The 15,894-nt window shown below is 43.6% G+C and overlaps 1 protein-coding gene across 1 annotated transcript in view; it reads right to left on the reverse strand.

The window, feature by feature from the left end:
* Positions 1-13,977, reverse strand: part of LOC142200095 (fibrocystin-L-like) — a 178,476-nt gene extending 164,499 nt beyond the window's left edge. The window contains exons 1-8 of the mRNA XM_075270159.1: positions 13,929-13,977; positions 12,525-12,605; positions 10,916-11,060; positions 9,245-9,353; positions 6,297-6,354; positions 2,242-2,335; positions 454-507; positions 16-89 (exon numbers count right to left, since the gene is read on the reverse strand). Of these exons, the coding sequence (XP_075126260.1) occupies positions 16-89; positions 454-507; positions 2,242-2,335; positions 6,297-6,354; positions 9,245-9,353; positions 10,916-11,060; positions 12,525-12,605; positions 13,929-13,977 (664 nt within the window). The remainder of the gene's footprint in view (positions 1-15; positions 90-453; positions 508-2,241; positions 2,336-6,296; positions 6,355-9,244; positions 9,354-10,915; positions 11,061-12,524; positions 12,606-13,928) is intronic.
* Positions 13,978-15,894: the final 1,917 nt, after the last annotated feature.

The raw sequence follows: 15,894 nt of genomic DNA on the forward strand, positions 1-15,894 counted from the left end.
GAACGTCCACCTTACCGACATATGTCCCTGTATTGCGGCAGATCATGGAGCCTGTGTCACTGTATATACTCTCCAACCTCAACCCGTACCTAAGAATGGAGATTAGATTACTTCACTGCACAGTCTGTAATATATAAAATGAATGCTAAATATTTTTTCAAGGGAACCTTTCATCACCTCCACTAACTCCAACTCTTTGCATCCTCAACTGTGCCACTCAATTCCAGTTTCAGCATTGAATATGCTATTTAGGCTTTGTACTGTTAGGTGGGTGGTCCCTGTCTGTCCGCTCCAGCCTAGGACCACCCAATTTAGAAAGACTAAATTATAATATATTGTGTACTGGAACTAACATAAATGACTTCCCAGGAACAGTAGGGGCTAGAGAAAAAAATCCCAACTGCCCCAAAAGCAACTGTTTCCTTACAAGAAATTGTATTATGCTTGACTTACGGCGTGTTGGAATTTGGCACAAGCAGGTTACACGGCATTCCTCCGGCATAAACTCTGTAAATTGTGACATAAACCAGAATTAGAAATCCAGTAAAACAAAACTAAACAAGGCATTGCATGATGTTTTTGTTTCCTAATGATTTCTGAGAAGTCCCTTAAAGGCGTTTTCCTATCTCTGGGTTAGACCTGCTCACCTGTCTCCTCTCCCCTCCACTTCCTGGTTTGATGTAGAGGTCAGACTAGTAGTGTGGTCCCGAGACTAAACTTCACACTGTATGCACTGCCCTATCTCAGCAGCTAAGGCCTCGTTCACATCTGCGTCAGTAATCTGTTCAGGGGAGTCTGCATGGGAACCCCCCCCCCCTCCCCGAACGGACTACTGAACACATTGGCAAGCGCTGTACAGTGAAAGCACATGGACCCCATAGACTATAATGGGGTCCGTGTGCTTTCCATACAGTCTCAGCATGAGTCATGTGGACAGGATAGTAGATCATGAACTACCTTGCTGTCCACATGTTCCTTGTAGAGACTGTGTGGAAATCACACAAACCCCATTATAATCTATGCACGCTTTCACTGCAAACTGATTGTCAATGTGTTCCCTATGTGATGCGTTTTTTGATGCATTTTTTTTTTACACGTGTAAAAAATGTCATTGCAGTCAACGGGAGTCATATTTTTACACGTATATTATTTACACGTGTGTTTTGCCAAAATGAGCGCACGTTTACTCCGTGTGAATGGACCCTTAGTCTGAGGCCCCACGTTGCGGAAATGCAGCTTATTTTGTTGCGGTTTTTTGAGCCAAAATCAAGAATGGCTACAAAAGGAATGGGAAATGTATAGGAAGCTCTTTATACTTCTACCTTCTGCTCAATCCACTCCTGACTTTGCCTAAAAAAAAACGCAGCAAAATCTGCAACAAAAAAAAGCTGCGTTTCCGCAATGTGGGGCTTTAGCCTAACAAGGGGTTAAAGTAGAAAATGCATCCCACAATTTGTTGTGGAAGTTCTCGTGACTACTATAGTCCCTCACATGTAAACTGATATATGGGCACACGGCAAGACACAGAAGGGCCAATGAGCTCAGATAGGACAGATTTTGCTGTGATCAGTTTTAGGCACTATGTCGCATTTGCAATACCCCTGAGTTGCCAACAGCGGAAACCTCCAGAATGCAACCCCATTTAAGCGTGCATTCACATGGAGGAAAATGTCGCCTCAATTTGGTGCGGAATCCGCGTCAGATTCAGCGCTGAAAAAAAACCAAAAACCTCCCATTCACTTCAATGGGTTCCTTTTTCTGCTAAAGGAACCCACTGAAGTCAATGGGAGGCTTTTTTTTCAGCGCTGAATCTGACGCAGATTCCACACCAAACTCAGCGACATTTTCCTCTGTGTGAATGCACCCTGAAGGTACAGGGCGGAGTTTACAAAGGAAAGAGCACAGACCCCTAAAATATTAGTACAACAGAAAATCCCAAAACATGAACCCATTTTGGAAACTAAACCACTCAAGGAATTTATTGAGGGCTGTGTAGTGAATCTCCTATAGACTACAATACAGTTGTATTGCAGCCTATGGAACTTGCAATCAAACGATTGCAAGTTCAAGATCCCTAGGGGGGGGAAGGGCTAATAAAAAAGTAAAAAAAAATAAACAAAAATTTATTTTAAAAAACCCCTAAAAGTTCAAATCATAATTCTACCTGCTTAATAGACTTTCTTTACTGTACATTTTTTTTGCTAAAATTTGTGGAACCAGAGCATTTGGTAAAGGACTTACCTGAGAATTCGGACATTTTTTCCATTAGAACTTAAAGCCGTATTACTGCCATAGACGTCGGTGAACATTTTGCCTGTGATTGTGATCAGAGAACCTGCAAAATGGAACAAAGTAGAATTATTGAATCATCGGTGAATCATTTGGGATCTCTTCAGACTCTAGAGTATAATAATCAAAGGCTGAGCACAAGAAAGGTGCAGAAAAATAAAAACACTCATACTCACCTTCCCTGGGCTCTGGTGGGTATCCACAGCATCTTCCCGACTCCTATGTGAGGTCACCGATGAGGCCTGTAATTTCTGACTTGCTATCTTTAAAGACCCTACATCTGCCCCAATTGTATGATGGATGTCACAAAGGCGTTAAACTACTTGCCTTTCCCATTCCCTGGATGGACAAGGCGCAAAAAGTGTGTAGAATTTCTAAAGCCCTTATTAGACAGCCAGATCTCAGCTCCTCAAGTGGAAACACGTTGATCAACACCCATTTGCATCGGCCTAATTTCACAGACCGATGCAAACTGAATGGGTCTTAGAACCTGTTCACAAGCTTTTGGATACAAATTCTGAATTCTGGTGCAAGCTTTTGTATTACTAAATGTGGTCCTTATTTGTAGCTCTTTCCACTGTGACATGTTGCAATCAGTTTAATGTCAGGGGACCCCCTCTAAAAAAAAAAGGGTCATCCAAAGTAGACAACCAAGCAAGTGGACCATAGGAAAGCCTCATTAGACATATACACTCACCAGCCACTTTATTAGGTACACCTGTCCAACTGCTCGTTAACACTTAATTTCTAATCAGCCAATCACATGGCGGCAACTCAGTGCATTTAGGCATGTAGACATGGTCAAGACAATCTCCTGCAGTTCAAACCGAGCATCAGTATGGGGAAGAAAGGTGATTTGAGTGCCTTTGAACGTGGCATGGTTGTTGGTGCCAGAAGGGCTGGTCTGAGTATTTCAGAAACTGCTGATCTACTGGGATTTTCACGCACAACCATCTCTAGGGTTTACAGAGAATGGTCCGAAAAAGAAAAAACATCCAGTGAGCGGCAGTTCTGTGGGCGGAAATGCGTTGTTGATGCCAGAGGTCAGAGGAGAATGGCCAGACTGGTTCGAGCTGATAGAAAGGCAACAGTGACTCAAATAGCCACCCGTTACAACCAAGGTAGCCAGAAGAGCATCTCTGAACGCCGCACAGTACGTCGAACTTTGAGGCAGATGGGCTACAGCAGCAGAAGACCACACCGGGTGCCACTCCTTTCAGCTAAGAACAGGAAACTGAGGCTACAATTTGCACAAGCTCATCGAAATTGGACAATTGAAGATTGGAAAAACGTTGCCTGGTCTGATGAGTCTCGATTTCTGCTGCGACATTCGGATGGTAGGGTCAGAATTTGGCGTCAACAACATGAAAGCATGGATCCATCCTGCCTTGTATCAACGGTTCAGGCTGGTGGTGGTGGTGTCATGGTGTGGGGAATATTTTCTTGGCACTCTTTGGGCCCCTTGGTACCAATTGAGCATCGTTGCAACGCCAAAGCCTACCTGAGTATTGTTGCTGACCATGTCCATCCCTTTATGACCACAATGTACCCAACATCTGATGGCTACTTTCAGCAGGATAATGCAATGCCATGTCATAAAGCTGGAATCATCTCAGACTGGTTTCTTGAACATGACAATGAGTTCACTGTACTCCAATGGCCTCCACAGTCACCAGAGCTCAATCCAATAGAGCATCTTTGGGATGTGGTGGAACGGGAGATTCGCATCATGGATGTGCAGCCGACAAATCTGCGGCAACTGTGTGATGCCATCATGTCAATATGGACCAAAATCTCTGAGGAATGCTTCCAGCACCTTGTTGAATCTATGCCACGAAGAATTGAGGCAGTTCTGAAGGCAAAAGGGGGTCCAACCCGTTACTAGCATGGTGTACCTAATAAAGTGGCCGGTGAGTGTAGTTAACACAAGGCTCCTGGCTATGATGAACAGGTGGTTCTTGTGGTCTTTCCGTATGAGAGCCATACTGGTAGAAGAATGGAAGGAGGCAGTGCGGGCAACAATTGTAGTCCCTTTTTTGAGTTTTGGGGCCATAATGAAAGGGTCAATACTAATTGTCGGTGTCCTTATAATACAGCAGAGACCTGGCGGTTTTAAACATTAAGCTGAAACCAGTGTTTCCCAGCACGATGTTTTCGAGCAACTTGGTTACTATTACACATGTGCAGTATAACATACAAACTACAATGATGGGTAGATGTTTAATGCGCATGCATCTATTCCCATACGCGCCATTTTTGTTAAGGGAAAACAGGGACCATAACCAGAAACCACAGAACATTTCATCACATAAATCTCAAAGTGACCATAATGTCAAAAAACATACTTACGTCTAAATGGATGCTTCATCCTATGATTTGGATTACTTACGATACCACAGTGAAATGTACGTTGGTGCGATATAAAACACGGGGAGCAGTTTGAATAATGAACAGACATGCGTAAAAGTTCCTAAAAACCATCCTCATGTGGTTAATAAACAAATAAAGATATAATGCAGTATATAGTCGAGTATAAGCCGACCCGAATATAAGCCGACCCCCCCAATTTTACCACATAAAACTGGGAAAACTCATTGACTCGAGTATAAGCCGAGGGGGGGAAATACAGCAGCTACTGGAAAGTTTTAAAAATTGAAATGGTCAGAGTTTTTGGGTGCAGTAGTTGCTGGGAAAGGGGAGGGGGTGTTTTGGTTGTCTGTCTGCCCCTTCCCTGAGCTTGAGGACTGTTTTTTCTTCCCCCACTTGGAATTCAGTCTGGCTGAATATAGGGTATCTGCAGTGCTCCTATTAACCCCTTCCCAACGAAACAGGAGCACTGCAGATCCCCTATATTCAGTAGACCGGGCACTGTCAGGCACAGGGATACCTAATGTGTTTGTGTTTCACAGTAATTTTCTACTTTTGTATGTATTCCAGGGAAAGGAGGGATTTACAACTTTTATTTTTCTATTTCTTTTAAATCTTTTTTTGGTACTATTCCGTTATCGGGCCAGCAGAGCTTATCAGCACCAGCATCGGGACAGCAGCAGTCAGCATTTCAGCATCGGGAATGACATCCGAGGACTGACTGCTGGCCCGATGCTTGTGCCCTCCTTGCATCTGCCCCGTACCCCTCTCTGGCCCGCCCCAAGGACTGACTGCTGGCCCGATGCTGGCACCCTGTCTCTAGTAGCCAGTACATCGATGCCCCCATCTATCCTCCCAGTGCTGCCCCCCATCTTACATCTGCCCCGTACCCCCTCTCCCCGCCACACAACTAGGCCTTATACTCGAGTATATACGGTATGTTTATTTCTTTATTTTATGATATGGTGTTTGCTGTGAGCATATTTATGTGTATTTTCTTGGTGTACTTACCTGTTTCACATAGCAATCCTTTATCCATGCTGTGATTTCATGTTCTTCTTAGTCTTCTCAGCTGCATGTATATCTTTATACTGATGACATTCCCGTCAATGTGAAGACAGGAGGGGCCAGGTAATGAATATTTTATCCCTGTATAATGGTGTGCACACAAGCGGTTTTTTATGCCATGAATAAGGAGCCTCCTGCTCAGAAACGCGTAGGCTAAGGTCTACTGACCCCACTGCCACCATTGTACCTTTTAATCAGCAGTATGCAAATACAAAATAAAAGTTACGTTTTATTAATAGACACTGGAGTCCGCATTGTGCTGGGAAACACTGGTTTCAGCTTTCTATTGTGGACAAGTTTCGTACAGGCGATAACATCCGTGCCTCAGCGGCTCTGTGGTGACGATCACCTCCTCTACAACAACGGGGCAGGTAAGTGATTTTGTCTCTTTCTGGATTATAAGCATTGCATACTCGTCTGGGCTGTATGTTGTTTCTTCATTTATTAGTTTTAAACTTCAGCCGGAATAGTACGATGGATAACGGAAAAGGGATAAAGTTCTTACCCAAAACCTAGATGGGTCCAAATTATATAATAATGCAAAAATAAAATGGTTTTAAAGTCATACATACCTGGAGTCCCAGAAACTGGTCCTATACTGTTAATTACTGGGGTATAGTACGTTTGTGGCTGGAAAAATATAATAAAAAAGCAAAGGTATTATTGGCTAATACCGTACAAGGATAAATCTTATTAGGCCTGCGTTTGGTATTCTGTTCGGGGAGTCCATTGGGACCCCCAGAAAGGAATACTGAACGCATTGACAAGTGGTGAGCTTATGAAACCACATGGACCCCATAGACTATAATGTTGTCCATGTGTTTTCCACGTGGTGTCCGTACGAATCATGCGGAGAGGAAAGTACTTCATTAACTACTTTCGTCTCCACATGGTTCGTGCAGAGACTGCGCGGAAAACACATGGACACCGTTATAGTCTATGGGGTCCGTGTGCTTTCATAAGCTCCCCACTTGTCAATATGTTCGGTAATCCCCTGAGTGGAATACCGAACGCAGATGTGAACCGGGCCTCATGCAATATATCTGATGTGTTAAATACCATACAGAATATGTCCCTATTCTACAACTGACTGCTACAGAAACACAGGAGGAATAGATGCTGAATTTTACAACACCAGCAAAGTGGATGAGATTTTAGCTATGGAAAAACTTGCTTTTTGAAATAAATCCCCTATAGATTTAATAGGGGAAGGAAAGACGCAGAGAAAAAGCAGCCAAAGCCCAATGGAAAACTAAAATGTGCTGCATTTTTTTCCACTGAGTTTTTTAGCTCCCGTTCTCTGTTGGGTCTTAGCCTCAAGGAGATAACCATTGCATAGAGATTTCCGTATTTTTCGGACTATAAGACGCACCTAGGTTTTAGACGAGGAAAATAGGGAAAAAAAATTTTGAAGCAAAAAATTGTAAAATATTTAATATATGGGAGTTGTAGTTTTGCAACAGCTGCAAGGCCACATTGACAGGTGACCCTGCAGCTGTATGGGGACGCATAGAGCGTTTTTTCTACTGTTATATACACTCACCGGCCACTTTATTAGGTACACCTGTCCAACTGCTCGTTAACACTTAATTTCTAATCAGCCAATCACATGGCGGCAACTCAGTGCATTTAGGCATGTAGACATGGTCAAGACAATCTCCTGCAGTTCAAACCGAGCATCAGTATGGGGAAGAAAGGTGATTTGAGTGCCTTTGAACGTGGCATGGTTGTTGGTGCCAGAAGGGCTGGTCTGAGTATTTCAGAAACTGCTGATCTACTGGGATTTTCACGCACAACCATCTCTAGGGTTTACAGAGAATGGTCCGAAAAAGAAAAAACATCCAGTGAGCGGCAGTTCTGTGGGCGGAAATGCGTTGTTGATGCCAGAGGTCAGAGGAGAATGGCCAGACTGGTTCGAGCTGATAGAAAGGCAACAGTGACTCAAATAGCCACCCGTTACAACCAAGGTAGCCAGAAGAGCATCTCTGAACGCACAGTACGTCGAACTTTGAGGCTACAGATGGGCTACAGCAGCAGAAGACCACACCGGGTGCCACTCCTTTCAGCTAAGAACAGGAAACTGAGGCTACAATTTGCACAAGCTCATCGAAATTGGACAATTGAAGATTGGAAAAACGTTGCCTGGTCTGATGAGTCTCGATTTCTGCTGCGACATTCGGATGGTAGGGTCAGAATTTGGCGTCAACAACATGAAAGCATGGATCCATCCTGCCTTGTATCAACGGTTCAGGCTGGTGGTGGTGGTGTCATGGTGTGGGGAATATTTTCTTGGCACTCTTTGGGCTCCTTGGTACCAATTGAGCATCGTTGCAACGCCAAAGCCTACCTGAGTATTGTTGCTGACCATGTCCATCCCTTTATGACCACAATGTACCCAACATCTGATGGCTACTTTCAGCAGGATAATGCAATGCCATGTCATAAAGCTGGAATCCTCTCAGACTGGTTTCTTGAACATGACAATGAGTTCACTGTACTCCAATGGCCTCCACAGTCACCAGAGCTCAATCCAATAGAGGAGCATCTTTGGGATGTGGTGGAACGGGAGATTCGCATCATGGATGTGCAGCCGACAAATCTGCGGCAACTGTGTGATGCCATCATGTCAATATGGACCAAAATCTCTGAGGAATGCTTCCAGCACCTTGTTGAATCTATGCCACGAAGAATTGAGGCAGTTCTGAAGGCAAAAGGGGGTCCAACCCGTTACTAGCATGGTGTACCTAATAAAGTGGCCGGTGAGTGTATATTCTAGGGAAAGGAGTGATTTAGAACTTTTATTTCATATTTTTATTATATATTTTTAAAGCTTTTTTTTTTATTTACTATTTTATTCCCCCCCCGGGGCTTGAGCCTGCGGTCACTTGATTGCAAGTCCCATAGACGGTAATACAACTGTATTGCCGTCTATGGGACATTCTGTCTATTAGTATTACGGCTGGTCATAGACCCAGCCGCAATACTAATACAGCCGTGACAGGCCGGGGAGCCTCATTAGGCTCCCGGCTGTCACCCGAACAGGTCGGCTCCTGCGATATCGCCGCACAGGAGCCGGCCTGCAACTTCACAGGTACGGGGCCGGTGGGGACCGGCCCCGGGGGAGAAGGGGCCACCGATACTGACCCGGCATCCGATGTACTAGAGAGGCGGATGCCGGGGAGGGATAGATGCTGGCACAGGTGCCGGGGCCTGAGACATCGCTGCCCTGCATGAAGCCAGCGGCGGGGGGACGGAGGAGCGGAATAGCATCACTCCTCCCGCTGCTGCTGGCTTCATGCAGGGCAGAGGAGCGATGTCTCAGGCCCCGGCACCTGCATCTATCCCTTGCGGCATCCGCCTCTCTATTACAGCGGGTGCCAGGCGCCACATTCGGTCTATAAGACGCACCCTTCTTTTCCCCCCAAATTTGGGTGAAAAAAAGTGCGTCTTATAGTCCGAAAAATACGGTACTTCATGTAAGTGGAGTCCATGTTGGAGAAAATATTAGTTACACACATACCTGGAACATACACCATGTGGACTGGTAGTTTCCATAACAGGTGTTGCTGGTGGACACCGGAACGCCATCAACACTCACTTTCACCATGTAATAATCTCCTGGCATGGGTCTGTAACACAGGATAGTAGTATTTTATTATTATGGGTCTTTTGTATAACCATGGCTTCCTCTCACGAAACACTTCACAGTAGTCCTAAACCCCACAAGGCAAAAAAGCACTGCAGGAAAAACACGGCAGCCATGCAACGCATCGCTTTTGACAGAAAGTTCGCAGAGGTTTCCTCTGTGGACTTTCTGCTTCACTTATATCTATAGGGAAACCGCCAGCGTTTCCGTAGATATAATTGACATGATATGATTTCCAAACCTGTAACGGTTTTGGAGATTGCTGGATGTCTGCTGTGCGTATTTTATTGCAAAGTGGGCATGGGATTCGCTAGAATCCCATCCACTTTGCTGTAACTGTAAAACGCTGTGGTTTTATGCCATGTGGGCTTCGGTCTAAGGCTAAGGCTGAGGCCTCACAGTGCGGAAACGCAGCTTCTTTTGTTGCAGATTTTGATGCGTTTTTTGAGCCAAACTTAGGAGTGGCTACAAAAGGAATGAGAAATATATAGGAGTGCTTAGACTTCTACCATCTGCTCAATCCACTCCTGATTTTGGCTCAAAAAACCGCACCAAAATCTGCAACAACAAAAAAGCTGCGTTTCCGCAATGTGGGGGCTTCAGCCTTAAGGGGTTTTCTGGGTAATAAATGTTTTTGTTTTTTATTTGTTTTTGTTTTTTGTTATTACTAGGTAAATAAGTGCACCCAAATACCTTTAGCAATGTTTTGAGTGATTTCTGGGTTTCTCTGAGAGCTCCTGGCATCCTCGGCATTTGTTTACATGGATAACTTCCTGTTCTCTTATCCTAGAACTACAAGCTGTGGGAGGCCGGCAGACCTCAACAAGAAGAGGAGCCGGCACCCCAAGGAAGTGATGTTCCGTGCCCAGAGGATCCAGACAGGAAGCCAGGTAAGTATGATGCATCCCATCATACTTACTTTTCTTCCTGGGATGGGGTTAGTATTGGTCACATTCCATTTACGAAAACGCGTAAATGGAATGTCACTCTAAAATCTGAAAATGTGTCTGGGGCGCTCACATAGAGCGACCTGGGTAAATGATAAATTTTTTGCAAAGTAAGTAAATATAATGTATATAATAATAATAATAATAATAATAACATCCCAGCAAAAAATCACAGCGGCAATGCATCACAGGTCACTGAGGCCCAATAACAGACTTCAGTGGTGACTCTTGAACACATGACATCAACCAGAAGAGGCCTGGAGATGCCGGGGACCACTGGACGCTACAAGGATGTCCATGAGAGGTAAGGTAAGTATAACTGTTTGTTATTTTTTTCACCCCCCATGGGCCGCCACTTATTATACTCTGGAAGACCCCAGTGTATAATAATAGCTCTTCTGGAGGGCCAAACTCCACACATATTCATCAAATCTCATGAAATTCAACCATTTCCATTCCAGACTATAAAAATGATTTCTGCATGGCGAACAAACCAGTTGGCTCATACTGAAAGCTACGGATACATTCACCAGGAGAGTTATGTAAAATGCCCTTTAAGAAGATGCAAAAGCTGGTTATAGATGAAGAGGTCGAGTACCTGGTGATGCAGATGATCTGTGTAGCATGACTGGACTCTTTCTCTACATCACATGGGAATGAACGGGTCCCTGAAACCAGCTGGACGCTGTTCCCCAGATTGGTATTTCTATCTCCATAGTTGAACTGGTTGGCGTCTGCAAAGCCTAAGGAGAGAAAGGTAAGCAGAGAGTCAAGAGAGGCAACTGTACATATATCAAAATGTAACAAATGGCATACAAACAATAAAAGAAGGAATTACGTTCACCCCCTAACAGTCAGATTAAGACTAAGGCCCCACGTAGCATTCTGCAGCAAAAAGGGTGCTTTGGAAAAAACGTAAAGGCAACACATCACGGTTCACGTGGTTTTCTCTGCAGACTTTCTGCTTCCATTATACCTATAGGGAAACTGGTGCTGTTTCCATGGGTATGATTGACATCCTGCGATTTCCAAAACTGCGACGGTTTTTGAAATTACAGCATTTCCACTGTGCATATTTTTCTGCAATGTGTGGATGGGATTCTAGCCAATCCCATACATTTTGCAGGGACAGTAAAACAGCACGTGGGGCCGCAACCTAAGGGTAAGTTCACACAACAGAGTTTTTTTGGACCGGAACCTGAGGCAGAGGGTAGCCATGACTGAATGCCGGTGCACTGCAGCGGCATCCAGTCGCGCACTCTGCTCCGGATTAGGCCCAATGAATGGTGGCCTAGTCGGGAGGAGGAATGTCTTCAGAACGAATCACGAGGTGAAACGGCCCGAAGAATGAGCATGTCGCTTCTTTTTGTGGGAGCCAAAAAACTCCCTGTCAACTCAGTCTAAGGGTAAGTTCACACAGAGCTTTTTGGTAAGGATTTTGAGGCCGTATCCGTCTCAAAATCCTGACCAAAACAGACGGCTCCCATTGAATCAAGCGGCGAGGTGCTCATTCTTCAGGCTATTTCGCCTCGCGATTTGACCTGAATACACTCCATCCTCCCGAGTAGACCAATTCATTGCGCCTAATCCAGAGCGGAGGGCGCGACTGGATGCCGGTACAGTGCATCGGCATTCAGTCGCTGCTAGTCAATGCGTTTGGTAATCCGTTCAGAGGGGGGTCCCCATGTGGACTCCTTGAACGGATTACCAATTCAGATGTGATCAAGGCCTCAGATGCCATGCTCAACATTGACTACACCATCTAAGTGGTTAACCCCTCCCGCTCTGTGTCATACTATTAAGTTGCATTGCGATGTAAAGGAAATTAGAGGATTTCTTTTTAACTTTTTTGTGAATTTTGTGGGTTTAGCATTAAGGCCTTATGCACACAGCCATGTGCAGTACAAAGGACAATAAAAACAACTCGGCTGACATGGATTGGTATTCATCTGTCATCCGTCGTTTTCACTCGTTTTCACTCATTCCTTGAAATGAATGGACAGAGATGCAAATACGGACAGGTATAGGACCTGCTCTATATTTTGCGTCTCTTCACTACAGCAAGAACTATGGCTGTGTGTATGGTCCCATAGAAGTGAATGGGTCCGTACTTTATCAGCAATTGTAGATGAAAACTATGGTTGTGTGCATGGAGCCTTCGTTTTCCCAATGTGGTCAGTAAAACTGGTTTAGCACGGTATACCTACCTTGTCCTTTGATTGTAAGTCTCGTTGCTCCGTTCAGGCTGCCGTAATTTGGTGTAACCTGGAAGACCTTGACTTCTCCATCTGCAAGAAATATCAGTGATATGCGAAAAGGTTTCAATGTATTAAAAACAGGGTCAACGTGTTTTACGTGTTTTATCTTTCTGTTGGATCTGAAAAAGAATTCTACATTTTATTAGTTTACTTGTCCCTGGCATATCTGTTCTACAGATGAAATACAGTATATCTGCACTGAAATACAAGAGTAAAGTCTTGTAAGGTCAACGCATTTCTTATAGTAGTCACTGAGGATGGGTTGCGAGAAAATCTTCTTACGTAAGGATCTTGAACAGGTTTAGGGCAAATGCTTATAACATCGGAGGCTACACAGAACTTGCATTGGATCAGCTAAATATGAGGACTTATGTAAGGACAGACTATTAAAGGTTGGCACTGCTGCTAGCCAAACTACAACAAACAATAAAGAATATATCAATATATATCAATAGGATCAATAGTTATTAGTTGAGTGTGTTATGGGAAAAATGGATGTAGCAGAGCTGAGTGTGTGGAGGGAAAGTAGAGGTAGCAAAGCTGAGTTTGTGTGGGTAGATATGGATGTAGCAGAGCTAAGTGTGCAGAGGAAAAATGTGGAGGTAGCAGAGCTAAATGTTTGGAGGGAAATGTGGATATAGCAGAACGAAGTGTATAGAAGGGGCAGACTGTATTCAGAGCACAAATGTTAAAGTAGCAGAATTGTGGGTGTGATGGGAGAACAAAGGTAGCAGAGCTGTATGTGCAGGAAGGAAAACGTGGGCAGCAGTGTTGCATATGGAGGGGGACAACATGGAGGTAGTACAGCTAGCGGTTGATGTGGGGAACTTGGAGGTAGCAAAGCTGTGTTTGGTGGAGAATATGGAGATAGTAGAGCTGTGTGTGTGTATAACAGGTATGTAATGGAAGCAAATGGGATAAGCAAAAAATCTTTCCAAAAAATCTTATTATATAAATTTCTTACGCTAGGTTCACACCTGCGTTCTACTCTCCGTTCTGTGCTTTGCGTCTTCTGCATGCCAGAAGACGCAAAGCACAGACCAGGTCCGGCCGTGAGCGGCAGTGAGCGTTTTGCGCTCTCCGCCGCAAAACCGGATTTTTTAATCCGGACACAGAGTACTGCATGTCCGACTCTGTGTCCAGATTATAAAACCCGGTTTCGCGGCGGAGAGCGCAAAACGCTCACTGCCGCTCACGGTCGGACAGCTTTCTCACCTATTCAAATGAATGGGTGAGAGAGACTCCTGCAGGTTTCCATATCCTGCTCTGTTTTATGCAGGAAACGGAAACCTGCAGAACGGAGAGGGCAACGCAGATGTGAACGAGCCCTTAGAAGTTTGTATTACTACTCACTTGTCATATGGATGGAGACACAGAGAAGGAGAATCACCGATGTGAACATTGTGCCAGTAGTTGGTGTCCCCCACCAGCCGGGGCTACAAATGGAAATGTGTCGGCATTACTTACAATTTACCATTCAAAGGTAAAATACATATGAAGTAATAACATCAAAGCGTAAGTAAATTGTATTTAGCATTTCATAAATCAATTGTGCAGGTGAAGGGAGTAAACGTTATGATATTTGTATTTAGTATTTCTCCTCTCTTTACGTCTTATTTGAATGATTTTGCTCTGCATTCTGTAGGCAAGCAGATCACCTTACAATGAAGTCTATGGAGAGTGGAGGAGGAGGTGGAAAGAGTCATTTGTGTCAGGATAAGGTTGGATAGTAATTCCCGATCACCCTGCCGTGTTGTAAAAGAGAACTGTCTCTCTAAAGTGTGGATGTCTCTCTGCTTTGAGAATCTCTCCTTCTTCCTCCACCTCCCCTCTCCATAGATGTCTATTGTACAGATTTGATCAGTGAAAAAAGGAGGCAAATAAGTGAAGAAACACAACTTTTCTATAATAAAGCATGCACTATGGAAATATCAAAAAATAAATAAATCTTAAGTTACACTTTTAGGGTGAATTCACACACATCAGATTTGTTCTAGAAATTCCTGCCACTGTCCCATCCCTCTGAATTAGAATTACAGAAATTCATGTGCTTGTTGTGAAAGAACCTCATTCAGTTGCTGATATTTCTGCACCAAATCTGCTGTATGAGAATTTACCCTCTACCTACATCTACATACATGTTCGCAGAGAAACTGCTTAGACACCGCTGCAAAAATGAATATGAAGATGTCTACCGAGATTGGTAAAATGATAATAAGTATAATCAGAACAACCTGTACAAGTTCCTTCAGCCCTACCACTCCAAGATTACTTTGGCTGCACAGGACTGACCTGCTGTAGGATGTCCATAGCAAAGATCCCACAGCAGACCTTGTCGCCAGTCTTGATATCCCCTATGTCGGTAGAAAATGCACCGAACTCATGATAAGGACACTCTCCTTTTATTTTTTTGGATAGTGGGTCGTAGAAAGCTGAAGTTGGATTTGTGAATTCTTTAATACCAAAGAACTACAACAGGGCCTTTATATATCTGGCCTTTAGTATATTATGGCGCCCGTAATTGAGTCCTCGGAAGGAACCCAGTGGTCAACAGTTGCAAACCGGGCACCAACTTGGCAGGGTGGTGAAACACTCAATAGTAAAGCAGAAATAAAAAAAAAAAAAACACAGGAAAATACAGAGTGCTACTGGGCAATAATGAGGTGTCTGAGTGAGCCTAAAAATGTTGATTTGATTTGGTTCCAATGACAGTATAATAAGGCTACGCGTTTCAACACCGGTCTGGTGACTTAATCAGGCCAATATCAACTGTACTGCCAGAGCATAGAAACGGAAAATGTAATGAGACATTGTAGCAAACTTTCATTATGGAAGAGGTATCTATCTATCTGTATCTATCTATCTATCTATCTATCTATCTATCTATCTATCTAGAAATAGAAAAATAGGCAGTACTCCAAATATTGAAAAATATCAATGTGGGTTTATTCCAAATGCAATGTTTCAGTCCCAGATATGCAGGACCTTTCTCAAATCCATGTTATATCTCTGTATGTAAATAGCTATTTCTATTTGTAATACTAATGATCTATCTGTAATTATCAGTGTAACTCTGTGTAACTCTGTCAGTCTTTCTATCTACCTGTACCTATCCATCTATATACTGTATATATCTGTAATGAACTATCTGAACTATCTATCATCATCTGTCTATATGTAATATCTATTTATCTACATAGAAAATAAAAAGTTTAAAGCAGCACAGTAATAAAAAATGGTTGTAAAATAGTAAAGAAGGTGGCGACCCCTCAAATTTTATATGAAAATGAAAAAATGGCAACACTCCAAGTAAGTTCAA

The sequence above is a fragment of the Leptodactylus fuscus genome, chromosome 4 (genome assembly GCF_031893055.1).
Source record: "Leptodactylus fuscus isolate aLepFus1 chromosome 4, aLepFus1.hap2, whole genome shotgun sequence".
Taxonomy (NCBI): Eukaryota; Metazoa; Chordata; class Amphibia; order Anura; family Leptodactylidae; genus Leptodactylus; species Leptodactylus fuscus.